The sequence below is a fragment of the Ursus arctos genome, unplaced genomic scaffold (assembly GCF_023065955.2).
Source record: "Ursus arctos isolate Adak ecotype North America unplaced genomic scaffold, UrsArc2.0 scaffold_17, whole genome shotgun sequence".
Classification (NCBI taxonomy): Eukaryota; Metazoa; Chordata; class Mammalia; order Carnivora; family Ursidae; genus Ursus; species Ursus arctos.
The window spans coordinates 19,067,725-19,084,884 of NW_026622841.1; the positions used below are offsets into that span (position 1 = coordinate 19,067,725).

Genomic DNA, 17,160 nt, shown 5'->3' on the forward strand with positions numbered 1-17,160 from the left:
TGTGGTTACATTATTGTGAGCTAAAAGTAAAATCCTTAAGTCACCAGGCAGACTTCTCCACTCGGATCACAAACAAGGTGATGTCAGTTGAACAAGTTGTGACATCTGGGAACCGTTTCAAACACGATTGTTACATCAAGAAACTATCAGTAAATTCAAGTGTGTGTATTGTATTCGTATGTGTTTGCCGATTTTACACACACACGCGTGTGCATGTGTGCACGCACACACACGCAATTTATAAGCCCGGTAAGAAACACCTTTGCCAGTGTCTACCAGGCGTTTGAGGTAGAATTGTGAGGACAGTTTTCTAAACATTTATAAGTCGGAGTTGAAATCCACCAGCACTGTTCAGTTTATAAAATGGCATGGGCTCTTTGCCCCAAAGTTAAAGAGACTATTTTCACCTTGTATTGATAACAGTAAGTTAACTCACTCAATATTGTATGATATGCATATGTTCTGTCAGATGGCCAAGTTCCACTTACAATCTTTTCTGTCCTCAAGTTTTCTCTTCACTTTTTGTTCATTTGTATACCTGATTCTAAATGTGAGAGTATGTGCTTTTTTTTTTTTTTAAAGATTTTATTTATTTATTCGACAGAGATAGAGACAGCCAGTGAGAGAGGGAACACAAGCAGGGGGAGTGGGAGAGGAAGAAGCAGGCTCACAGCAGAGGAGCCTGATGTGGGGCTCGATCCCAGAACGCCAGGATCACGCACTGAGCCGAAGGCAGACGCTTAACTGCTGTGCCACCCAGGCGCCCCTAGAGAGTATGTGCTTTTTAAAGTGTCAGTTTACTTCCCACTTTTAAAAACTTTTAGATCTGTTTCCCACTTTTTTTTTTTTTGCCAGCCTATGAAAACCACGCTAGATTTTTTTTCTGTCTGTCGTAAGTGTCCTTGTCTATCCATTTGATCATAATTGGAAAACGCCACCCCTATGGCGGATCTCCTTTCTACACAGTGGTTTATGTAATGTGCTGGAAAGAGGCAGCGAACGAGTAGCCATTCAGGGCAGCATCCACTCCAGAATGAATGATTTAACTTGGTTTTAGACATGGGATCGGTTCACAAGTAGGGTGCTCGATCTTGGCTTCATTTTGGCTCAGTTCCTTCAAAGCTAGTGTAGTCTGTCTTCATTTATTCTAGTCTCTGGCTTCTCCAGCCCCACCTCAGTCACAAGGCTACCACTAATAATTATATCCACTGAGCTGTTGCTAGAACATAAAGAAACACTTGAGGAATATTTCTTACCTATTTAGGTAGAACAGACATTTTAGTCAAGCTTTACATTTATTGCCCTAGATTTCTGTGATCAGACCAGTGGATCCGTAAGGCTTCCTAGGAAACTGTTATGGGTTATCACTGGCACAAGGGTGGGGAGAGTGGGTACTGAGGGAATTTTCACTTCTTTCTTTATACACTTTGGTATTTTAATTTTTTCGATAAGCACATAATTAAAAGTTGGTTGTAATGGTCTTACGGTAGCTCCCTATAGATTGCTGATTAGTTGCACAAGGGAAAGTGGTAATTGTACCAGTGATGAATTCCCACAATACCTTGACCAGATGATGAAATGAGCATAACAAACCAAGGGGGCACACCACGCTGCCATCGCATGGCTCTGTGTGTGATATCCCTGGAAAGCCGCAAGGCCACTTTTGTACTATTCCGTTCACCTGAATAGAATCACGAGAAAGCATCAGATAAACCCAGACTGAGAAACACTTATGATCTGATACTCAAGCGTACACTACAACTTTGATAATGTGGCCTGTACTCGTCGAGAATGCCAAAGTCACACAAAGAAAGACTGAGGAACCATTTCAGATTAAAATAGATGAAAGAGAGCTGATGGTTAAATGTGGTGACTAATCCTGGATTTTATCTGTTGGTTGTTTGGTTTTTGTTCTTGGTTAAGTGCGTTTATTATGCTCGAGATCAGTTGTCATTCATGGAATGACTTGCAGGGTGAAAAGTGACAAACTGAAATATGGAATATGGATTAGATAAAAGTGTTATATCAATGGTCAGTTCCCTGGTTTTGATAACTGTTACTGCTTTTGTTCTTACGAAATGCACACGGGAAGTACGAAGGTGATAAAAGGACCTGAGTGATGTAACCTACTTGCCGATGGTTCAGCAAATGACAGAGTTTTAAGTGCATTGTAATGAAAACCATTTTGAAAAATAAAAAAGTAGAGAGGTATAGGAAAAATTTGAAAATATGTTTTGCTTTGACTTCAACCCTTGGCTTTTTTCTTGATTAGGGGGCCAGCTAGGACCAGGATATCTGGTTCTTGTTTGTTTGTTTGTTTGTTTGTTTGTTTGAAGTTCCTGGAGGATTTTGGTGGTCAGCCACATTTGGGAATTATAACCCTCCATTATATGTTATCCTTTCAGAAAGAGTTGCCAGAATCACTTTGAGAGTGATCAGGTGTCACTCCGTAAGGAGCAGAGACTCCCTCAAAATTGGAGTTAAAGGGTGAAAGTTGATTTTGTGTAGTTTGGGGATGTGAACATGGTGTAATGTTGAGTTCTCTGTGGGTTTCAGCCTGGTCAGAGCAGTCTTCAGTTGACCAGATGCCTTACTGTTCTTTAAATGCCACAAAAATTAAATGTCCTTCTTCAAATCCTGTTCTCTCACAATTCTGATTATCAAAGTTGTACTGTATGCTTGGGTATTAGACTGTAAATTTAGGCAAAATGCATCCTGTTGAGCCCATTAAGTAAAATAAAGAGATTTTCCCCCTGATCCAAGCTATTACAATTTCACATTTGCAAAGTATTTCAAATTCATTTTTAATGGACTGCTTCCCTTCAAATACATGTGGAGATAGATTTATAAAACTGTAAACAGTTTATGCATTTTTACAGATTTCCATTGTATGTGTTTGATACTGATTTACCTCTTTTTAATTGCAACAGAGATAAAGAATTAGTAGTTTAAAACAGTAGGAACTACATGTTCTGCTGTGATCAAGGAATTAGATAATCTGGCTTGTTTGCTTAAGGGGTCTGTATCTTGAGACATTTATAGGGCAGTATTAAAGCTCTGAGCCTTCTTATTATGCCAATACCCAGAAGATTGCTTTAATGAGAAGTAAAGGGCCTTTTTCCAATTACAAGGGAATAACTGTATTAAGTTCCTGTGTTATGTCAACCTGCTTTGATTTGATTACTGCGAAAGAAATGGATTTATCTGTCAGTGTTACTTAATTAAGCCTTCTCATTGATGTTTTGCAGAGTAATATAGTGTGGTTTGCACATTTGAGCCTAAATACAAAGAAAATTGGCCTAAAACTAAGGCATGACCCCTGAAGATAACATGGAAGATTGATTGCTTGTCATAGCCAGGTCAGAGGCTGCAGTGTTAAATACAGGTAGAAGACTGGGATGTTGAAAGGATAAAATGAAAATCAGTTTATGGAAGTGATTATTGTAAGCAAGAGGGACTGTGCTAGAAAACTGGATTTTAGGGAAGATTTTTGAGTATTTAAGGCTATTTGGCTTCACCAGTATCAGCGAAGCATCTGTAAATAGGAGGTGGGATGAGATGAGACTGGGAGAAACAGGGGAAGTAGACTTGGTTGCAGTATGAAAGGAAATAGAAGAAGGAAAAAGCACAAGGAACGGATGCCATTTGGGAGAAGTGGACCATTGTGATGATGCAGAGCGATTACAGCCTACAAATATTTCAATTAAGCCAGCAGCTTTTCCCAGAGCCTTACGAATGGCACCCTAGGGAGAAAAGAGGTATTGGGGGAAAAAACAGAAGAAAGGATAAAACTCTTGTATGTTTTATCTTGGCTTCCCCCCCCCCCCCGCATTGAAATACATTCAATAAATCATTTATCAAGTAGGCATTTAAAAAAATCAATTTGCGTATCTTAAGTCATTATAGTATTACGGACTTTGCCACATAATAATTACATGTATCATTTGAAAAATGCATGCATAATTACATGTACGTAAGAGTTACATAGTCTATTAGGAAATGAAGCACATTTTAACACTTATGTTTTTGTTGTTTAATGTCTTCTAAAGTGTCTTTTATTTCCCACACTTTGTGATGTGTATTTATAAATACATCTTTAAAGGTACCAAGCACCTAGTTAAAAACTTTCCCAAATATGTTCACTTTTCATTTAGATACTTTGAGGCTGCTCTCTGTGCTATTGGAGTTAGATGGTATGTTGGTTTTATTTTTGAAGTCTTCAGATATGGCAGCTTATTTCTGATAGTTATTCTGAACTGATTTGAAATAAGTTGAGAACATTATTTTATTAAGATTGATTTTTATTAAGTGCTTTCAGGATTGGTTATATTTCAAAAAGTCAAAGGAGGCAAATACAATTCATATTGTGTTCTTGCCTCAAGTTATTCATGGCTCTCTGCTTTCTGGGCTCTTGCTTAGAATGATGAGTTCTTGGGGGCGCCTGGGTGGCATAGTTCATTAAGTGTCCGACTCTTGGTTTCAGCTTAAGTCATGATCTCAGGGTCATGAGATCAAGCCCTGTGTAGAACTCTGCGTGGAGTCTGCTTATGACTCTCTCTCCTCCTCCTGCCATTCCCCCATGTGCGCTCACTTTCTCTCTCTCTCTCTCCCTAAAAACAAATAAATCTAAAAAAAAAAAAAAAAAGAATGATGAGATCTTGGGAGGATTAACTTCTCTTTAAGAGGAAGTGTTTGGTTAGTTTCAAACATTTGAAATGGAAGGTTGCTAAATAAGAGTGTTTCATGTTAAGAGTATTCAAGTTAGAATATTATCCAGAGTTGATGATCTTTGATACTTCCAAATGATGTGGATTGATCTAAAGATTTCAGGGTTACTTTTTCCTCAATTTCGTACTATAACCGTTTACTTAGCTTGAGTTCTCAAGAAGGTTTCTGAGTTTCAGAATGACAAACACCAGCACATTTATAATGTAATAGTAATGCATTTTATTTTGTTACTTTCATATGATCTGACTTTCATGTTATATGAAAATGTGTTTCCCGTTTCATAGCACCGCAAAATGGCATTAACTCCATATTTTTAATATCTGAGATTATTTAGTTTTTCATTTTTGAAAAAGTTTGAACTTGAGGAAAATAATATTCTCTAAAGAATGTTCTACAGGACAAATTAAGTTGGAAGTTAGTAAAGTCTAAAATATTGGAATAATTCCTCTCTGAACAAATTTTCCTACTCTACTTTCCACCCAGTATTTCCATGTTTTACCTTTCTTTGTGCATTTCACCTTCTTACACAAATATATATTTATATAGTGAACTATAAAATCATCTTGTACTTGACTTTTTGAGTTTCAGATTTATTTGGTAAGGAAACTCATTAGTGCTCAGAGAGCCAGCACTGATGGCAATGATCTGAAAATGGAATGCCCCGGTCTCTGTTCCTTATATCTGAAGTATCTTCAAATTTGTGTGAGACACGTCACCATAACCCTCATCTTTTGCTCAGTCAGATTTGGAAAGTGCTGGAAGTTTCTTGTTAGTGCTTTGATCACTCATTATGAAGCATATCTTGTTTCTTACGGATGAAGAAAGAAGTGATCGTGGTTGTATGGACATTGTCCACCAATATTTGAAGCTTTTCAACTCTTTCTTCATCTGTACTCGTACTCAAATTTGACTTCAAATTACTCTACTTAGAGCTCTTATTATACTGGGTGCTAATGAAAATGTGCACATCCTTAACACGCTCTTTGCTGATGAAATATTTTGAACTCTAAATTCATCTGGCACTGACGGAGAGCATATGCCATCTCAGTTTGTGTGGAGGGCTCAGCCAAGGGTTCTTCCTGGACTAGGAAATTAGTAGGAGCCACAGATGTACCCAGTCTGTGAGTCTCCATGATGGTGTGGAGGATATTTAATGGTATCTGATGTTGCAGAGTGAAGGATTTGAGACAGTGTAGACCTCAACATGTTTCGGGGTGATTCTCTTTCCAGGAAGAACTTAGCCTCGATCTCCCAATGCATTCTGAGTGTGTAGAAGCTTTTGTCAGGAAATCAATCTATTTCTACAGGAGTAGGAATTTATAGCCTTTTAAAGCAGATCAAATAAAACACTTTCATTATTTTTTGACTTCATGAAACTCTAGGGCCTTGGGTGCTTGGCATGATCTGGGCTCTAAGTATGGAAAAGACCAGTACACAACTCTAATTATCCCAAATCAAGAGAGTTAGGTAACTCACACTTGTTTATTTCTTCTTTTTTTAAAATTTTTTTTTGTAAATTTTATTTATTTACTTATTTTATTTAAATTCAATTTAGTTAACACTGTTTATTTCCAATCAGGGCTAAACTTATGTAACATTTAGTCTGTGCTCTTAGCTTGGGCCTCAGGTCAGCATGCATAACTTTTGAGAGCATTTCATTTGTATAGAACACAAACGTATGTTGCAATGGTGAGAGGTAAAGGGGATATTCTGAAGGTAAATCAAGTCACTAAACAAATCTAATATGTACTGAATTCTCTCTGTGATTTTGCCCTAGAGGTTCATGGAAAAGGTGGAATTTGTTTACTCTAAACTTATTGGCTGTTTCTAAAATACAGGAGAATATTTGAAAGTCTCTGACCTGTTTAGCAGAACTAGGAGTCATAAAAATGTGAGACTCAGATTTCTTTGAATAAATCACGATTTTATAGATTTACGTGGTTTGTTTATCTTAGATTTTGAAGGGTACTAATAAGTTATGCTCTGATGGGCAGGTGTTGGTTACTGAGACTATGCTATGGACCAGGTACTTCCCTAAGTGTTTAACAAATATAAACTAACTTATTTACTTTAACAATAACTCCTTGAGGTTGGAAATCCTATTATCCCTGTTATCTTCTATTAGATACCTACTTTGGATGGGTCCTGGGTTTTCGCTTCTGTTTTCCTTGACCTAAGAGGCCATTAAATTTTCTAGGTTGGCAGATGTCCTTAGGGCAAAAATGTCTTCTCTTCTTTCAATTTGATTTTGGCTCGATAATTCCTTATTATCTCTTCAGCTTATTAGTATTTTATTTTATTATTTTATTTTTTAATACTATTTTTTATTATATTATGTTAGTCACCATACAGTACATCTCTAGTTTTTGATGTAAAGTTCCATGAGTCATTACTTGCGTATAACACACAGTGCACCATGCAATACGTGCCCTCCTTATTAGTATTTTAAAGAATATTTTAAAAAATTTACTCATCATTTTTAGTTTTTTTGTGGGAGAGTTGTCCAAATATAGTAGCCTTCCCAATTTCCAAGGGTGCAACTCAAACCCACTTATTTTATAGTTGACAAAAGTGAGTTCAGCGAGGGCAGTGACTGGCTCAGACCATAGAGCTGGGTAATGCAGAGTGCTGGTGAAATCCAAGTCTCCATCCCAACTCCCAGGGCTTTGTTTTCTGACATTTGTCCAGTCTATCTGATAGATTCGATCTCGCACATAAACAAAGTGGAGATTTGAGTAATCAAATCATAAGTTTAATGAATGTGGGTGGGGAATCATAGAAATTAAAAATTACTACTGTGTGTCTTTTCTCAAAATAGAGTGTTTGGTCCTAGTTCTGCCCAAATTTTGCTTTTGTGTTTTGGTGTGGAAATGTAGAGAGACTTACGCAGAACTACCCTAATAGAATGAAATTTGGTGGATTGTCAGGTTGCCTCCTAAACCAGCCGTCAATCCCATAGAAGTTACTAAGTCTGTCCTCATTTAGGTAGGGTAAAATAAATTAGAAAAGGCTGGAACAATGGAACCCGTTGCTTTTTTCCTTTCCCTTCTGCTGCCCGGATTATTGTGTTTCTGTTATTTATTCCCATCTTGGATGGAGAGTGACAGTAGAACAAGAGAGAGGCAGGAGCTAAATGTTCAGACGGCCTCTATCCCAGGCAGTTTCTCATTTGTTATTAGGTTGCTTTAATGGATTTCCGGAGCTATTTGTGCGCTTTTATCCCATACTCATTGTGAATCTTGTTTCACTCTTTGTTTTGCCCACTCAGTACCTTGTAGAATTTTGACCCCTTTCTAGCAAATATCCAGTCCATCACAGTGTACATTTTGATAAGCTCATCATACCTCTGCTCTACTGTCCCCCTATTTTTATTTTCCAGTCTCTTGATTTCTTCAAATATTTACTTTTATATATTCGTGTTGTATATAATTCTATGACCTTTTGTGGACCCAAGAACGGGCATAAACTCCCAAATACTTTCACTCTGCCTGGGAAGACATTTGAGAAGTAACATTCATGATGGTTATGGAAAGAAATGAAGTTCTTTCTAGGGAAGCATTGACAGTGTTGGAGAAGAGCACTCCCTGGCTTTGGCGTTGTCAGCACCTGTGTTTGCTGGTTGCTTGAGAGAGTTTCCTGTTCCACTGAAGCCTCAGTGTTCTCATATATGAAATGGGGGTACTGTTAGTGCATTGAAGTACCTATGCTTAGTACAGTGTCAGACACCTATGTAAGCTCACTAAACATTAGCTGCTATTAGTTTTTGAGAGATGGAACAGTTCGGGCAGAAGGAATAGCAGGTACAAAACCACAGAGGTATAGAAGTATGTGCAGCGCCTGCGTACACCAGCAGGGAACGAGGAGTGGCCAAGGGTAGTCCGCGTGCAGGTTTACTAAAAGTGAGTCTGGGCAAGATGCAGATGCATCTGGAAACAGATGTGATGGGAATGTGTATTGAGTGCTGCTGAAACTGGCAACCTTGGCGGGAATTTGAAGATCTGGAGTGAGAGAGGCACGTGTTGGAGGTCTGGGGCATGCATCTGTCTTGTGTTCCTGATAAGGCAGGCTGGTGGTTCTCAAACTACTGTGCACATGCAGATGACTTGGGGACCTAATTTAAAGCACAGTTTTCCTGAGCGATCCAGACCCCGTTGGTCCGCAGTGGACCCCAAGATGCTGATTTTGAAGTGAATATACAGGTGATCCACATGTATATTCAGATGCCTTCTGAGATGTACTGAATGAATAGTTGAGGAAATGCTCACTAACTAACTGGCAGGCCTGATGAAGCTCAGTGGGAGGGAAGATGGAAACAAATGACTTAAAAGCAACATGTTTACATTCATCATGAGTTACAAATCTCAGTGCTTTCCCTCTGTGGCCTCTTGCTCTTGGATAAATGAGTACCCAGCTATACAGATATTTTTTCAAAGAAAAAAGTATAATCCGAAATCATACAATTGTCCTATTAGGTTTGGGAGAGCTAGAGACTGGTCCTTATCTGTTAGATCTAGCAGGAGTCCAGGGGATGGAAAAGCCTGTTAAAAAGAGATCAGTAAAAGGGAAGAAGCAGAAAGGATGGTGGATCAGCGTGAGGTCAGGAAATGAGAAAGATGGAAATGAGAAAGGATGGGAAAAGAGCAGTCAGATCTGATTGGTTGGGAATCTATTTGTGAAGGAACCCAGCCAGTATTTAACCTGTTTTGAAAAAGCTAGACTTCCAGCATTTTTAATTAGTGGATTGCTCGCTTTTGAAATTGCCCAGTTGGGAATACTCAAGTTTTGATGTGTTTTATCTGCCCGCTAATTAGCAGGCTGCTTGGTTGACCATCATTTTCCCTTTATTCTGTGGACAGAAGATGTTTATGAAGGTCTCCTGAAACACTCCAGCTCAAGTCTGGGTTAAAAGGCATAAGTCACTGTGTATTTAGTAAGAGTTCATACTAAACTATAAATTAAATTCTAGTACATCTTTTCTCCAACTCGCTTCTTCCTTTTTGCTCTTTAATGTGATTTTTCCCTCAACACTGGGCTTCTCCGTCTAGACACAATTGATACTTGGGGACAGAGCATTTTTTGGTTGTTGTGGGAGGGCATTCTAACATCTGTAGGATGTTTAGCAGCACCCCCTGGCCTCTAGATGCCAGTGGCACTGTCCTCCTCACCCCTCCCCCCACCCCAAACGGTGACAACCAAAAATGTCTCCAGACATTGATTGCCAAATGCTTTCTGGGATCCACAATCACCCCCCATGTGAGAACAATTCCTTTTTCCTCCTTGTCTCTGCCTGCTTTTTGTGTTTAAAATTTTCCTTAAAGATTGAAAAGATAAAATGGGTCCAAACAATATGAAATCTTGTGGAATATAGATTCAGCTCTGTTCCCTTTATCACTTTTTGGCCAAATGTAAGAGGAACAATCTCTCGAATTAATCCAGGCTGTCTGTTTCAGGTAAAAAGGAAGTCAAGACATGCCAGATTTCTGAAAATCCAGTGGTTGAGAGATTTTTGTCATTTATACTTATTGTTGCCGAAAATATTTGATTTTTGGTTAAGGATAAAGAGAACCACAGAGGCTTGCAAAACTCCCAAATCCAGAGGGTTCTAAGTCACTTCTCTGAGTATTTCAGTTCAGCATACCCATAGGCCAGGAGATGAGGTTGTTAAACAGCAGATTTGGGGAAAGCGTTGCACCTTCCCTCCAGACTGATGCACCAGACCAAGCTTTCCTGATATCCCTTAAAGCTCGCAGTCACTGATTTTAGCTGTCCGTGGGGGACTTTATCTTCTGAAGCACCCACAAAAGGAACAGAAATATCTGTTTAAAAAAAAAGAGAAAGAATTAAAGTTTTGTGGTAAAAGTTGTTTTTTGTTGCTGCTATCCCATCTCTTAAGGTATTCGAAAACGCTGTGTGCTCCACTGTACCCAACAACAAATCAATTAATTATGCTATGATTATTTCTTCTGATAATAAAATAGCAGTAATAAAAGGAACGGCAGTAGTGCATTAGGAGAATAAACAGTATCACTGAAATGTTAGGAAACACAATAAATGGGATTATGTCTCCTGAACCGAAGTTTCACACCTCCTCCTCCAGTTCTCTCCTCAGAGGAGGTCTGTGGTGGCCGTCTGTTATCAACCATGATCAAAATAATACAACGGTGAAACTTTTTATACTTATAAAGGACCTTTCATCAACAATCTCAAAGCCATTTCTAAGTATAGAGTGACTGATCTTTAGAACACTTTTATGTTTTATGCAATTGAGATGATAACTTCGCTGTAATACTCTCCAGCCTGAGCATTTTGCCACTTGAAGCCCTGATGGCGTGGTCAGCGTTAGAACTTTGCTGGTCCAGAGTTTAGAAGAATTTCCACTTTCTGGTGGTTCATAAAGGTCTCTTTGCTATCACTTATCAAGATAAAACATTGCTTTAACAACTTTAATTTTCACATCTCAATGCCCAGATTAAGGACTGTAGCCAAGTGGTCAAATCTATTAAAATAATTAAAACACTGAGACAGTGTTGTTTTTACTTAAAACATTAAAAAAAAACAACATTCTTATATCCTTGTAATGTGCTGTTGGAAATAGACTACTGAATCCTCTTTTTGTCTTGTGCATTGTGTTTCGTGTCTGTCGTCTGGTGTAATAAGCCTTGCTAGAGAACAAGAAGTATCCAAGAGCGTTACGGCACAGATGCTGCTAATGTTGGCGTGAATATTTGTCTTAAGTTACCTTTTTAAATATACATTTAAGGTTGTATTAGTGTCGTTTTAAACTTATTTTGTACAAAAGATCTTAATAAAACTTTAAGTGCAGTTTCATGTCTATAAAAGTTGAGGCTATGAAACACTGAAGCATGGAAGTAATTTTTATGTTCATACCTCTGGTTCCTGAGGGTCCAGTTCATTTCTGCTGTGAATTTAAATGAGTTAATTTAAGTAGATGGGTCAGAAGCCACTATCATCGTGGTAGCCCCGTGCCTGATTCTTAATTAAAGGCAACAGGAGATTAATTTGAAACATTAATTTAAAAGTGCATATACAAAAAGGAAGAATTATTGCAAGAAAGCCTAAAGAACTTTTCTCTTGTCCCTAGATGTAGAAGACAGAAGTAGCTCAGGGTCCTGGGGGAATGGAGGACATCCAAGCCCGTCCAGGGTAAGTATATCTAATCTCTTTTCCCACAACCAGACATCCCGCATATGTAAATTGACAAACTGAAGGTGAGTGTCTCTCTCTCACACACACAAATGCACAGACATATATACGCATACTAAGTTTAATGAGGATCAGCTTGAGTTCACAATTTTTTTTTCCATTCTCTTATTGAATGTTGTTACTGAATTTGACACCTGTTCCACTTCTGCTAACCAGAAGAAAAATCCTTCATTAAATATTTGGCCTTACTTTGCCAGTTATTGATCCAGTATTACAGAAAGTTATTTGTTGTAGACGGCACAACTTTGAAAAACAATCCTAGTATCCCTGTAATGTACTGGTGTAGACTACAGAATAGCTCTGAAGATGGGGCATGATGTTCTATCTGATCCGTATAATCCACATAATGAATCAGAGTTGATTTCATTTCACAAACATGGTAGTAACTCCTTTGGTCACCAGTTGGGTTCATTCATTTATTTGGTTTCAGATTTTTGCTACTCTTTTTCATGGTTTTCCTTCATGCTTTAGTTGTTAGTTTGGGTGTAATGGGAAGACCATGGAATGGGGTGGGAGTGGGGTGGTGAGGCAATGTGTATTTTTGTGTGTGTATGACCTTGGGCACGTTATTTCACTTCTTTGGTCCTGATTTTTCTAATTTGTAAAATGAAGAAGTAAAGCCAGAAGATCTTTTATGTTCCTTCCCACTTAAAGATATATGATTTTATGTATAATCTGTTTTTAACGGAATCATTTCTAGGCCCCCTAAAATCCATGTCAGCTTTGCTAATATACATCTAAATACCCCAAATTAAAAATAGACTGAGAGCACATAGTCAAACGAACACGTGGCCCTCCCCCAGCCAGCTGTATAAATGAAGCATTCTGTAGGGAGGGATCATTTTACTGTAAGTATTCACATAAATTTGAGGTGGGGTGTTTCTATTTTGGCAGAAAGAGGCAAGGAAGGTAGTCAAGCTATCCCAACGAGGACATCTCAGCAAGCCACTGTTGTCCATTTCCACCTGTCCTTTGACCCTGTGGTTCTCACTGTGGTCTTCATGGTGCAGCAGGGTCTGTAAGCTCACCAGTAGCTTTGTTGAGCCACTGCACCAGCTGTCGGGGTTGATATCCTAATGCAGTGTATGGATGGGTTGAGGAAATCTTTCCTCCTCCTCACGTTACAGGCTGCACTTGCAGAAATAAATCCGTTCCCCTTGACAGCAAGTGTAGGAGATGACAGAATTTCCCCCTATTGTTTAGCTCATTCACGCTTAATGTCTTAGGATTTCTCACTTTCACACACACACTACTTTTAATTGTTCTTCTGAGAACAAGGTCCCTTAGGACCGTCCTTTTATTTCGTTTTCAGTAACTGTCCCGCCAATTTTTTTCAGGGAATATTTTGGTGAATAATTTTGAGTCAATATTTTGTAATTTCTGTCTTCTCAATCCAGGGAGTTTGCATGTGACAGATTTCTGAGGCTGACTTGTACCGACAGCCATGCTAAGTTCTGTCTTCTCTCATCCTAAAGTGGTGATATTATCCACCACCTTGCAGTACTAAGCTGCAGTTTAAATTAGGTAGTGTATATTAAAGTACACTGTCTAAGATGAGGACACTGAATAAAGAAAAATCAGTCTTATACAGTGGCCAGCATAGACTGAGTGCAAAACCCATGCTAGGTATTTAAAAAAAATGACATCTTTGTATACACTGACATATTGACAGCATTAGATTACAGTATCATTCAAGTTAATTTTTCTAAATGAGGAAAAATGATAAAAAACAGGATTATTTGAACCTTAAGGGTTCCAATTGTTCTCTAGTGAAGTGACGTGCATTCTCATTTTTCAGACAGCGTCCGTCTTTTTTTGTGTGGGCAGATTCTGCCCTTTGGCTAACATGCCAACTGATACCTCTGAGTAAATTTGACTTGGTCTTTATGGGCAGTGCAACCAGCTGAGCAGATCGACTCCCCGGCCCCCCCTTTTTTTTTTCCTTTTTGGTTACTTGATGCACCTTAGTCTGAAATTTGAACCCTGTAATATAGGTGATTTTAACTTTTCCTCTATGTTATCAGATTCTTCCAAATAAGTAGGTAGTTTAAAAACATTATTTTAATTTTAAATTCCATTAAAATAACGAGATAATCATAATCATGACAAATTTCTGCCAAAAAGTAACATCTGCTTTAAAACTTTTTTTGTGGCATACTTTGTCCAAATCCAGAAGTACTAATTTGTGCTAAAGTTTTGGTGTTCCTTCATAGTCCTGTTGTGATAATTTTAACATTCTTACATGTTAATTACTTATGGAATGATCCTGTTCTCTTACAACCACAGTAACAGCTGTAACAAAACATGGAAATTTCAGTATCATAAAACCAAATGTTGTTTAAAAGGCTGTATTTTGGTCTTCTAAAAGCAATTCACTATAGGCTATGGGTCATTCTCCCTGATGGCACAATCTTGCTTTTTTTTCTCTTTTTAAATAACGTGGGCTTGCCAGTGCCTGGGTGGCTCAGTCTGTTAAGTGTCTGCGTTCGGCTCAGGTCATGATCCTGGGGTCCTGGGATCGAGCCCCTCATCCGGCTCCCTGCTCAGCAGGGAGCCTGCTTCTCCCTCTCCCTCTGCCGCTCCCCCTGTTTATGCTCTGTCTCTCTCTCTGTCAAATAAATAAATAAAATCTTTAAAAAAAAATGTGGGCTTACCAAAATAATAACTTCTAATATTTATAGTGCATTTTATATGTGTCAGGTGTTTTACATATATTATTTCATTTAATCATGTCAACAACTTCCCGCAGTTGATTCTGTTATTATTTATAAGATTTCACAGCTACCGTGAGGAAAACCTGAACTCTAGACTCTAGAGCCCTCACTTACCCACTGGACCTGTGAAGAGGCAGGTCCCTCATAATGAGGTTCCATAGTGGGAATGTGGACTTCAGTTTCTTTGGATCGCAAATCTGTCAGTAGGGGGGATATTTATATGCTGATTTATTCAGTGTGAAATGAAAACTTATGATGTTGTTTTATTTTCAGAACTATGGAGATGGGACTCCCTATGACCACATGACCAGCAGGGACCTTGGGTCACATGACAATCTCTCTCCACCTTTTGTCAATTCCAGAATACAAAGTAAGACCAATTTTAAATTAGCATGCACTTTTCGAATGCTGATACTTTCCCATAGAAAGGGGAGAATACAGTGCAGACAGAGGGTCTGTTTTTAGGGACTTGGATATTTATCCAGTTCACTGTAGTAATTAAATTGCAGAAAAATACTGACAGTTTATGCTTGGTAATCGCGCGTAAAGGACTACGTTTTATAACCATGCGGAATTAACAGGATTTCAGTGATATCGAATCGCCGTGGAAATTTTGTCTTCCTTAGGTATAAAGCTCTTATCTCAGTTTCAACATTGCAATACTTGTTTTCTGATTTAAGGTTGATAAATTTAAAGTGGTGGATATTTAAAATAACAATATCTTCGGGCTTGTGTGTTGGCAATGATATATAGTCCGGGGTTATAGAAACTCCTTTAATAATAGGTTTGGATTGCTGAAATCAGAGTAGCATATTCAAGTTGAATTATAAGATCTGGTTGTGTATTTATCTTGGTGTGAGCTTTTTAGTGTTGATGGTCTAGGCGGACTGTATGTTACTTCACTGGAAGCAAGCTACGCTTGAGACAGTTTGCTGGTTTCCAGCATGTCCTTCATACTGGCACCTTTCGAGTATTTTTCTGTTTCGTTTACCCTGTAGGGGTGCGTGTGTAACAGCAGTAACCTGAGTAATGAGCAATTGCAGGTTTCTTCAGTTTTGAGTGAAACAATGATCTTTGTTCTAGTAAATGTGGTTTTAAAAAAAATCTTAATAAAGCTCTCAACTTGGTCAAATTCTATTGCAAATCCATCAATAAATGAAGTTAAATTTCTTGGCAGAAGGCGTTGGACCATACTCCAAGAAAAACACACAGCCATAATTATATCACTCTGAAACCATAATTGCAAATGCTTCTAAAGAATGGCCCTATTTTTAAGCCTTGGAAGCTTGTTATTTAATGTATAGATAGTCCTTGAGTCTCAGTCATTTTTTCAAAAGTCACATCAAATCCATCTAAAGAAATTTCAGGTATTTAACACAAAGTAGACAAAGCAGAGAAATACTAGCAACGTATTTTAAGTGGGTGACGTCATATGTTTGTGCCTTTAAATATTCCAGCTTTGAGAACGATGAAGTTGTGTTTGATCATTGGTTGTTCTTATACTTGTGCTCCTTTTACTTTAAAATGATAAATTTCACATCTATGTTTTAATTTTGTAGCCAAAGCCAGCTTCCCAGTTTTTTTAATCAATTGTTGATAGGGAGGTGCACCGACTTTCCTATTTTAATACAGGTACAGAAGACTAGATGTATTTGTCAACTTAGATTTTAAATAAGAACAACTTTGGACTCTTCAGTGACAATAGTACTAATATTAAATTCTAACACCTTGCTTCTCAAGTCATCCTCGCTCAATTTCATACAATAGGATAAAAGATTAACTTGAAAATAATAATCTTAGGAAGTAGTACTTCCACTGCATTTTAAAGAACTCCCTTGGAAGATTCTAAAACGATTCTCTGATGAGCGAAAGTAAAATAGAATAAATGAATTGCTACTCATATTTAGAAGTTTATGTTAGGTACATGATAAAAAGTTTTCCTCAAGAACAACTTGATAAATTAGTATCACGGAATACACCAAGCAATCCAAGGATATTAAATAATTGTTCTTGTTCATCCATCCTCATGGGCAACAGTTTTACCAGCCAAATTCGTTTTTCCATCCAAATAGTATTTAAAATATACGTGGGCCGAGAGCCTGGAGCTAGAGCCCAGAGAGCTGACGCCTTTCACTTAGTTGTTGTTTAAGCTGAAAGTCCATGTCAGCTGTGTTCTTTTATCCCGTCTGCCCTCCTTCCCATTAAACTCTTAAATATGGAGGCCAAGACAGTCTCCTGCATTGTGATAGGAAATGCTACTATGTCCGGGAGGCTCCCACCCACTGTTCCCCATGAAAGGACTTCTCTGTTAGATAAGCTGTCTGGTCTGAAACATGGCTCTTTATTGTTTACAAACTGCTACATTTTCCACCTCAAGCAGATTTTTGCACAGAATAGATTTGTGCTGGGGCTAAATGGTTTATCTGACATTAACGGCGCAGTGTCAGACTGGGGTCAGGGAAGTCGCCCTCGGAGCGAGAGGGCATGGCGCAGT

General features: G+C 38.3%; 1 protein-coding gene across 21 annotated transcripts in view; it reads left to right on the forward strand.

Annotated features, from left to right (window-relative positions):
* Positions 1–17,160, forward strand: part of TCF4 (transcription factor 4) — a 347,373-nt gene that overhangs the window by 102,489 nt on the left and 227,724 nt on the right. For all 21 annotated transcript variants that reach the window (XM_026496366.4, XM_048218597.2, XM_048218596.2 and 18 more), the window contains 2 exons: positions 11,831–11,892; positions 14,940–15,036. In XM_026496366.4, coding sequence (XP_026352151.1) covers positions 11,831–11,892; positions 14,940–15,036 — 159 coding nt within the window. The remainder of the gene's footprint in view (positions 1–11,830; positions 11,893–14,939; positions 15,037–17,160) is intronic.